At 54.0% G+C, this 10,352-nt stretch overlaps 1 protein-coding gene and 1 long non-coding RNA gene across 2 annotated transcripts in view; one reads left to right on the forward strand and one right to left on the reverse strand.

Annotated features, from left to right (window-relative positions):
• GATA6 (GATA binding protein 6) overlaps nucleotides 1–5,154 on the reverse strand; it is a 29,589-nt gene extending 24,435 nt beyond the window's left edge. The window contains exon 1 of the mRNA XM_064294649.1: nucleotides 4,035–5,154. Coding sequence (XP_064150719.1) covers nucleotides 4,035–5,154 — 1,120 coding nt within the window. The remainder of the gene's footprint in view (nucleotides 1–4,034) is intronic.
• A 1,226-nt stretch (nucleotides 5,155–6,380) lies between these two features.
• Nucleotides 6,381–8,895, forward strand: LOC135232718 (uncharacterized). Its single transcript, XR_010323293.1, has 3 exons — nucleotides 6,381–6,836; nucleotides 7,959–8,061; nucleotides 8,511–8,895. It is a non-coding gene; the product is annotated as an uncharacterized LOC135232718 (long non-coding RNA).
• Nucleotides 8,896–10,352: the final 1,457 nt, after the last annotated feature.

The following is a 10,352-nucleotide window of genomic DNA, read 5'->3' on the forward strand; positions in this document are numbered from 1 at the left end:
GGTCGGTTTGGACCCCCCGGCCCCTTGTCTCCGGTTGCTTCAAGCTTTTCAAAACTGAAATCCATCATAATTACAATATGCCACTTGCCAAACGCAAACGAGCCATACAACATTAACACTGACCACTCTTTCTCTCTCCACCCCACAAACACCCGGGTACACAGTGCGGCTACTTTATTTACTTTTATCTCAGGTAATTTTTTAAAGCATTTTCTATATCCGAATCCGCAACTCTTCCTTACAAGCCTTTTACCCAATTAAAAAAACACGTGAAATTGGAAATCGTGTACTTGGGCACTTATGTCAATTGATTAGAATATAACTCAGGACTGGGGAGGGGGGTGAGTACTAACATATTAAGGACACAGACTAATGTTACGTTTTATGCTCATGACTAATTTCTTCTATCTGCAAAATTTGTACATACGGTTGATACTTTAAAGATTGAGAAAATGAGTAAGACCTTCCCAGTAATACATAAAATTGTTTTCTATTTTCTTACACTAAAATTTCAGTTTATGCAATCTATTTAAAATGTCATTTTATTATTATTTGGTTAGTTTTTGTAAATCACAACTAATCTTAACCTGCCTTGAAAAAAAATCTTAAGAAATGGCTGTAACATTCATTACTTCCCCTCAACCAACTTAAGTATGGGCAAATAAACACTATCTAAAATGAAATAGGTGAAATAAGTGAATGTAGGTTTTTTTTTTTTTTTAATAAACGTCTCCTACTATTTGGGTTCGTTATATTTTATATGGTTTAAATACTTCAAACTGGCATTCTTTAAGAAGCATTTCTGAATCTCTTTTTAAAGTAAATAAACATCACACTTGGAAGAAGTTTTATTTGAGGATTTCGGGTGCTAGTGAGCCTTTCTATTCCATCCAGTTTCCCTGCCATTTAAAGCTTGTGTCTACTCGTCGACTATTAACCTTTTGTTGTAAAAATATTGAAATGTGACTTTGGCATAAAGACTCTTTAATTCCATTAGTACTATTTTCCCTTCCTAGGAACTAGCATCCTGCACAATGAGAGTCAAAGTTGTCATGGGGACACTGCAACGTACAACACATCACAAAGATTTATTCTTCTCCACCCTAAAAGCCACTATTGACTAGGGCAATCAGTAAAATGCTCAGGACTTCAAGGACACTGAAGTTAAACAAGGTATTTGTCTTTGTTGTTGACTTTAAAATGTTACCTATCAGAGCCCCTCTCCATATAGGGGGGAATTCCCTGGAAAACTCAGCCCTGTGCCTGGCCTCCTTGCCCGGTGCTGGAAACAATAAAGACTCCCAGGAGAAGACAGTATGGACTCCCCAAGTAGAACTATTAAGTCATCTGAAAAGCCCAAGACAAAATTTAATTTTTTTTGAGTCACAAAATCTAGGGTGTTTGCTTATTTTTAATTATGTAAAAATTTATTGCTCCCATTCCCCTTCTGCCTCTCCTTCACCCTTCACCCGGCAGCTACAATCCTTTATCTGACTAAAATGAGGAGTGTGGGGGGGGGGGGACCCTGTTTTTTTTTTTTTTAAGAAAAATTACAAAATCTGATTGTGCTGGACCCTGTTCACCAATTTTTCCTTATTCAACATCATCTGTCTCCTAACATGGCTTTTTTGGGTGCCCTGAGGGAGTGATGGACTTGGGAAAGGGCATAGCCTGTGTGTTGTCCCAGGACCCAGAGTAGGATGATCTTAGGAGGGTGCTGGCCCGAGGACTGAGTTCACCCAGGACACCCCCCACCACCAGGGTCAGGGAAAGGTGTATGGGGTGGGTCACCCAGAGGCCTCTGCACTGTGCAGGTTGAGAAAGCCCAGTGCTCATGTTTTAGCCCTGGTATTTGCTCAAATCAATTAGAGACTGCCTCCAAAAACGGCTATTTAAAAAAAAAAAAAATCAAAGTGGAGAAACAGAGAATCTAGCTAGGAAGCTGGGGGGAGGGGAGATGGGGAACCAAGGTCTCTCTTAGTACATGACAGAGCACCTGGGATGACAAAGTTCGGGTAATTCACTCCCCTCCAAAAAGAAGACTGGTTTGGCCCTTGTAGCTTCCTGTTTTCTTAATAGACCCTTTATGCAAAAGCTGAGCGCTCCCAAACCCCTCCCTTTCTATTAAAATATACTCTTGGTCTACAGAACATTTTTCTAATTTTGCAGTGTCCTGGCCACAAAGTGAGCAAATTAGTGAACAGACAGGCTATGTTTAAAAGAAAAAGAAACTTAAAACTTGCTTGCCACTGCACCATATTGTCTCTAAAAAGACTTTTCATACAGCACCAGTGACTTTATACATCAGCAGACTCTGATTCTGTCTTTTGGATTACCCTCTTTCTCAATCATGTGAAATGCTGGAAGACTAGGGGAAAGGAATTATAGAGATCAATCTAAGGTATGTCAAGAAACAGGCTGAGCTTCAGGGTCCTGCTCAAACTGCATCTGCTCCCCACCCAACACACACCCATCAGATTCCCTGCTAGACTCCCTGACTAATAAAAGAAGCCTCATACACACTACCCGTTTCCGGTTCTTTGAAGATCCCTCATCTCCTTGCCTCTATGCTCCTAGAAGCCAGACGTGGGTCCCTATGCAGCAGGAAGGGCTGATAGCCCTCTGCTCTCTCAGGTCTCAACCCAATAGGGTAAATCTTAACAGGGTACCCCACTGCCACTCCAGACACAGATTGCTGGGGAAGGAAAAAGAGAGAGCAAAGTCTTAAAGTCCTTGGAGGAAGAAAGGAAGGGCTAGTTATGAAGAAGCCTGTTGGCCCCCTTCCAATGTTACTAGCCGATGGCTCTTCAGTTTCCTTACTTTCAGGTCACTAGGGTTTTCCAGTATGTCTTTTGAACCCAGGCTTAGCAATGCCCCACTTTACCCTAACTAATCAGGGTTCCAAAGGGAGCACTGAGAAAAGTTGGGCTAATACGCCTCCCTCTTCCTTGTCATCTCTCTGGCTACAGGGGCTCCTCACACCTCCCTCAAACAAAGAGAAAAAGTTTTGTTTTCCCTGAGAAGATCAAACAGGTGAAATACAAATCCAGAGACCCGTAAAAGCACCGAGGACTCACAGAATGCTGTGACTGTGAAAAGAAGCCAATCTGCCCTTTTTGTCAGGCTAGAAACAGCTCACACACTTTCCTGCTTGAGCAAAACAAAACACTTTACAAAATGATGTATTTCCAGGTATTTTGAAGGTTGTGTTTTCCCAGTGTACTCCAAATGCCTCCTCCCCCTGCCTTGTGAATGAGAGCACAAGTGGAATTGGAAGCTGAAAAATTTGTGAACAAAACTCCGTGGTTGAAAAAATGTCCCGAGCTCCAGGATCCCTGGGTTCCAGCCTGGCCTGCACAGGAGGGGCAGGTAGGCACAGGCAGCCCCAGGTTCCTGGTCCTGCCTGGCATCAGGCCCGGGCTCTATCCACCAGCTTTCCCTTGGGATGAAGTTCTATCTGTATGAGGCTGGCCCATCCAGGAGCCCTCTCATCTCTTCTGTTCCTAAGTCCTTTCTTCAAATATCCTTCTCAGGGAAAACACACAACTCCTCACCTTTTGAGAGCTAAATTGGGTGAGGCTGCATGTGCACGTGGGTGTATTTGGGGAGAGGGTGAATCAAGTGCCCAGCACTCCCCTAAGCTGCTCCCCCAAGGGGAGTCATCCACTGACACCCAAACTAGGGCTTCAGACAAGGGTTGAGAGGGCTCAGGCCCTGTCAGTTCCCTTTCTGCCTCATTTTTTCCCAACTGTCGGCCCATTTACCATTCCTCGAGTTCCCGGAGCTTCCTTCTCCAAGTCACTAAGGTAAGCTTGGAAAGGAACCGAGAGTTCGTTCGTAAAATAGACGCACCCCATCACCCTATCGCCCTATGAAAGCTACTAGTCCCCGGTCGCCTTGCCTCAGGCCTACAAAACCCTTCCCGCAACCAGAAAGGAAAGCCCTGAAAACCGTTCTGAAGTAAGTAGCTACCTCACCCACCCTGCAGCCCCAACGCCTTGGACCCCACCCTCACACTGCGACGCGACCCTTACCTGCGCTGGGGCCCCGCGGCATGGGCAGCGGGGCTCCGGCGCGGCTGTGCAGCACCGGGGTCTCGAAGGGTCCTGCAGGCCAGGCGGGCGTCAGCGGTGGACCCACGTAGGGTGAGTAGGGGCTCGGATGGTGGTGGTGGTGATGGTGGTACGTCCCGTTCAGCGGCCGCGCTGCCGACAGCGAGCTGTACTGGTGCTCGCGGGCGCCCATGGCCGCCAGGCTCCCGCCGCCGCCGCCGCTCACGCCACCCGCACCGCCCGCGCCGCCGGCGGCCGCGTAGCCCCCCGGCTCCCGCGCCGCGCCGTTGGCCATGGGCGGGCTGGGTGAGTAGGGGAAGCGCGCCGAGACGTGCGCGGCGGCCGAGCTGGCGCTGCCGGGCCCAGCTGCCCCGCCGCCCGCTGCGCCGCCACCGCTGCCGTATGGAGGGCTGTCGGCCGAGGCCTGGGGCCAGCCGGGGTGCGCGCTCGCGCCGCCCGCGTGGTTGGCAGGCCCGCTACCCGCCCCCTGCAGGTACGGCAGGCCGGGGAGCATGGACCCCACACGGGTGGTGGGCACGTAGACCGGGGAGCTTGCCGCGGCTGCCGCTGCGGCCGCCGCGGCTGCCGAGTGCACAAAGCCGCCGGGCGCGCCGTCGTAAGCGCCCGGGCCCTGGCTGGAGAGGGCAGCGAGGGTCTGGTACATCTCCTCGGGCTGCTCGGGTGCAAAGGGGCTCAGCTTGGCGCCGCGGCTGGACCACAGCAGCTTGCTGGCGGTCGCGGCCTGGTCCAGGTCAGTGAAGAGCAGCAGGTCTTCCCAGCTGGACAGGGCGCTCCCGGGGCCAGCGACCCCGGGCGCCGAAGGTCCGTGGGGAGCCCCGAAGGGATGTGAGGCGTAGGGGCTGAGCAGCAGCGATCGGGCCGGGGGGCCTGCCGCCGCCTCCGTGTCGAGCTGCGGCGTCCTGCAGTTGCCGGCGCCGCCGGGGCCGCGCTCCCCGCCCCGGGAGCAGCAGGAGGACGTAGAAGAGATGGGAGAAGGCGGCGTGGAGGGCTCCCGTGCTGGAAAGGCCCCGGAGTCACCGGCGTCTGCAGCCGCGGCCCCGAAGCGCTTCGGCAGGCTCCAGCCGCGGTCAGTCAAGGCCATCCACGGTCTGGCGCCGCTCCCAGCTGACTCCTAGCTCCTGAGGCGAGGTGGAGGGGGGAACAGAAATAAAGAGGGGTTACCAAAAGCACAGGCCCTAAAGCACCTCACCCCGACTTCGTTTTCTAGGTAATGAGGCTTCACGACGATCCGGATTCGGCCCAGGACGCAGGGGTTGGGGGAGGGAGTAGAGAATGGAGCCTGCGCAGCCGCCACAGGATCCTGAAGGCTCGGCATAGCCAACCTCCCGCACCCGCACCGCTTCGGTCCCCTGGCTCTCCACTCCCGCCCGTCCGCAGCATCCTTACTCCGCGCGCCAGATTCTAGGGGTGACAGAGGCTCCCCGAGGTTTTCCTTTCACCCCAAGTAACTCCCTCTTGGCCGATGACACGCAAGAGGACACTTTAAATAGCAGTGTGTGTCCGCGCGGCCTCATCCCGCCTCACTACGGATTCCCTTTGCCTGGAATACCTCAGTGTGAGAGTTCCCGGCTAAAAATCATGAGCGCAAGAAAGGCAACCTGCCCCCCAAAGCGAAACTGCCGCGTTCTCCCACGGTAGCCGTTCCAGCGCTTCCCTGACTGCGTTGACGAGACCGAACGGGACACCCAGAAAGAAATGCAGTGCAACCCTGGGAAGGTGGGGCGCCGGGGCGGAGACGGGCAGTCCCGGACCTTCCGGGCAGAGGCAGTGCCGGAGTCCGCGGTGGTAGAGTCTCACGCCCAAATCGCTTCCCCGGGGAGCGGCACACCGTGGACACAGCCGGCGTCTGTGGCCACCAGCGCGCGCGCTCACGCCCCGCCGGGCCCACCGCACAGCCCACACGGTAGTCATCCCCGGCCGTGGAAAGAGCAGAACGTCTCAGAATCAGACGGGGTGGAGTGGAGTGCAGAGGAGAGGGAACCGCCAGGCGGGCTGTGAGACCGCCCCGGAGCCGAGGCCACCCCAAAGGGGAAAGCAGGAAGAATGACAGGAGCCTCTAAAGGGGTGGGGAGTGGGAAGCGAAATGCAGTCGGGCTGGCCTCCTTGGGGCTGCTTTTCCAAATCTCTTCGGCTCACTGAAGATAACCACACTAAAATTAATGCCCACACACAGACCCGGACTAGATAGCAAGAAATAAGTTTCTCTGCCCGCCCGGCTACCGGCTCCCGCCCCTTCGCGCCGAGATAACTCGGAGATAAGGCTGCGCGCAGATAAGCGCTTCGGGGAGAGGAAAAGACACCAGAAGTTGGTCCGCGGTGTCCCGGGAACCTGGGAGCCGCTACAGACCACCGGGAGGATAGGAAGGAGAAAGCCTCGGAGCCAACTGCGGCCCGGAGAGCGCTGGAGAGCCCGAAGCCTAGCGGCCCGCAAGGCGTGGGGTGGCGGGGAGCAAGGCGGGAAGAGTGAGGAAGGAAAGAAGAATCCGAACCTCTGGTGGGCGCTGCGCATGGACAACAGCCGCGGCAAAGGGTGATCCTGAGCGGGGAGAGAGGCCGAGGGCGCCGGCGGGCGAGCTCGAGTCCGGGGTCTGCGCAGCGCGGCTGGTGAATAAAAAGGAGAGAGGAGGCGCCTCTTACTGCTCTGCCGGAAAACTGCAGCCTGCGCTCCTGATTGGACTCATCGAGCCCTAAACAAACAGCGCTCGCCGAAGGGTGCCAGGCTGTGGGTCGGAACTGCGCTCTGCGAGCTGCTGGGAGCTGGAGGTGAAGACGAGGAGGAGGAGGGAGCGAGGGGAGGAGAAAAAAGAGGGTGGGGAGTGGACGGCGGGGGGAGGGGAGCGCGCGGCCCCGGGCAGACAATGAGCGCCGCGCAGCCTGCGGGCGTGGGCCGAGCCGGGAGCGCAGTCCCGGGAGTGGGGGCAAATCCACCCAGGGGGCGCAGGGCCGGAGGACGCCGGGGGAGGGGCCGAGGCGGCACAAGGCCTGACCCGGCTGGCGGGCGACCCACCCCCATCCTGCCCGCTGCGGCGCTCCCCCCCCACCAGCGCCCCTAGTTACGCACACACTCACGAGGTGGAGGGGGGGAAGCCGCGGCACGTGAGGAATTGGCTGTGCACAGACCCGCGCCGCGGCCGCGAGGGGAGAGGCATGTCACCCCTGGGTCGTTGCGCCCCCAGAAAAAAAAAAAAAAACTAGGGGGAAAAGTGCTTTACCCCCCTGGCCCTCCGCGCTCCTCCCCCCGGGTTAACTGAGCTCTTTGCTCTGAAGTTATTTGTGACCGACATTAAACTCTGCCCGATCCTTTCCTGGGACCCTGGGGCCGTGTTGGCTGTTGAGGGTCGCAGCTCCTATGATCCGGGAAAGATGAAATGGTGCCCCAATTCCTAGCTCTCCCCTGCACTTAAAAAATATACTAAATTTCTGAGTTTCGGGAAGTTCCTCTCCCTAGCTAACCTTTGGGAACTTTTACTTCGAGGTGGTCGTGTACTTAAAGGTTAGTCAGTGGTAATGTACTTAAAGCGCTTCCACGCCCGGCGTGCCTGGGGACCCCTTCCGCGTTGTTATGTACAGTTTGCTCTGAGATTTCCCTGGAGAACTTCAGGTAAGTCGCAGATAAGTCTTGGAAGGGAGTGGGGGGGGGGGATCACCTTCTCTGGATCCAGAGCAAAATCACCGCTCCCCTCCCCTCCCTACAAACACACCCCTTCTTCGCTCCCTCCAAATGGTTATCACAACTGTGTACAAACTGATACGGTCCTTAGCGGGCAAAGAGACTGGAAATGAACGTCGCGGGGTTATCAGAGCCGATCTGTCAGCAACGACTCGCGCGACCGCAGGCTCGTCCGCAGGAGCCGTGATATATGTCTCGTTCCCTTTCGTTCACAGAAAGGATTTCTTCCGACAGACGTGTCCCCAAGAGGCTGCCGAGAGAGAATTTAATTAGGAGTTGTTTTGTGGGAATGAATTTTTACGTTTTTCTTTCCCTCAGGTAAATCGAAGTCTGATTTTCTAAAGGCCAGTCTTCCTGAAAGCCCTTGAGCTCTGTTTTTTCGGTTTTGTTTTGTTTTTGTGTTTTTCCAGTTGGGGCCGGGAAAGGAGCCGGGGTAGGTAGGTGCATTGTAAAGTATGGTTTCCAGAGTCTGTGAGATCTCCCAAGTGTACACTTCTCCCAATTTAACTGTGCATTGCGGACCTGTGGGACCTGGGGGGGAGGGAGAAGGGGGAGGAAGGTAACAGAGCCTAGAAGCCTGGGGGAGGGGGCGCGGAATCGAGGAAGTTGGCGATAATTCATCTTTTTTCATTGTTCGTTGTAAATTGCTGCTAAACACTTCTGAATTTTAAATTGCTACTGAGAAGGTCCATAAACCGTTCTTGTCCAATTTAGTCACTTTTATTACATTCCTTCTTGCCTCCCCCAATCACCGCGGCGGCTCCCAGGTTCAGCGTGGCAGCATTTCGGAAAGGTTGAAGGTAGAAAACTCTGGAACGCAGACTGGCGACTGGAGCAGGATCCAAGGGCTTAAAATTTTAACCAAAGTTCGATCGAATGCAACTACCAGAACAGATAGCCCGGCGTCTGCTGTCCGCTCTACTCCGACCAAGGCTTCAAATGCCTTCCATTTGGTTCTTTCGTGAGTTCCGACCAAATTTCTTAGTGCAGTGGATTTTGCAGAAGTTCAGTTGTAAATCAAAATATTGTGAACGTTTGATTTCCTTTGAGTGCAAATGTTTTGAAATAATGCTTCTCAGGTTTGCTATTAAAAGTGATTTTTAAAAATTTCAGATCTCAGTGGGGTGATTTCCAGTGAAGAGTTAGCAAATAAATGATTTTATTAAGTTAGCGGGTAAGTCAGCCTCCAAGCCTATGCCCCGAAGATCCTGAGCCCCGACACGAGCCTGAGCACTGTGGTGTACGTTTCTTTATATTTACAAGTACCGGAGGTGTCCGTGTGGATTCCTTTGGCCAGAGCTAACGAGCTCCCAGGGTCTTGCTTCCCGCAGGTCTGCAGCAGCGTTGGGAGGGCGCGTTGGCCCTGGCGCGGCTGGGGCGGACATTGACCGATTTGACAATTTTCGGGCTCTCAGGGCTCGTGAAGGGACCCGGCATTTTCTCCGCCATACTCTAAATCTTCTTCTTCTTCTTCTTCTTTTTTTTTTAACATTGCCTAAAACAAAAAGAAAAAAAGATCGTTGTTTGCTCCTTTGCAGAGTCACGAATTTCATTCTCTTTAGTATGGTTTTCCAAGCAAACCAGGCAATGGAAAGTGAAATGTTTTTCTTCTCAATTAATTTAAAATAAAACTGTTTAAGCCAAAGAGCTGACTCAGAGAGTAAATCCTGCCGCTGCCCCTCCAATTTGCTGTTTTCTAAACGTGTCCACTTTGGCGCTGGGGAAAGCACTGGGAGAAGGGGCAAGTTTTCGAATATACCCCCGTCATCCGCCCCAGGCCCCGTGCGCTTCCTCGGCGCCCCCCAGCTAGCCCGAAAGGGGGGGCAGAAAATGGGGGTGCAGAGAGAAGGGAAGCGCCCCAAACTACGGAAACCCAAGAGTTGGGGAAAGCCCCCCGAAATGCCCAGGTGGACAGGCGGGTTCTTGGAAGCTCTCGTTCTCTTGGTGGGTCTTTTTCCGCTCCTCCCTCCTCCCCGCCAGTCTCCTCTATTGGAATTTGCTGATCTTGAACGAAGCCCTTTCTCCCGGGAACATTTAGACCCAAGGGAGGTCCCTAGTGAGCGAGCCGTCCCTCCCTGCGTCGTCCCCCTCACACTCGAGGAGGACTGGCTCCTGAGCGCGGCCTGTCCCCAGGGCTGATTTATTTGGGCCGTGCCAACGCACAGTTCGCGTTTCGAATTCAGCGGGAACCCGGCAGCCAATTGGGCAGGCAGCCGGGGCTCTGCTGCCAGACTAGAAGGGGTGGTCGGGACCCCGCCTTGTGCTGCTTCCGGAGGGGTAGCGCGACCCGGCGCAAGGTCCCGCGTCCCCATACGCCGTTATCCCTGCCAATTATACTGCCACTTCTCAAAGCTGGCTGCTCCAACGACGTTTCGGACAAAAAAATACCATTTTTTACTTAAAACATATTTTTACTTTAGGTTTTTTAAAACTTAGATTAACGGGGCCTTCTCGGTTATACCATATTTCCTCCTGTCCAGGGAACGCATTTGCCGCAGGACATGGGTCACCTCGGTGCCCCCGGCCACCGGCCGGGCCCACTAGCACCGTCGGGGCGGGGAGTCCGCCACTCAGCGGCCGTCAGCCCCACGCAGGCCCAGAGTTCGGCC

Source organism: Loxodonta africana, chromosome 11 (assembly GCF_030014295.1).
Source record: "Loxodonta africana isolate mLoxAfr1 chromosome 11, mLoxAfr1.hap2, whole genome shotgun sequence".
In the NCBI taxonomy this organism is placed as follows: Eukaryota; Metazoa; Chordata; class Mammalia; order Proboscidea; family Elephantidae; genus Loxodonta; species Loxodonta africana.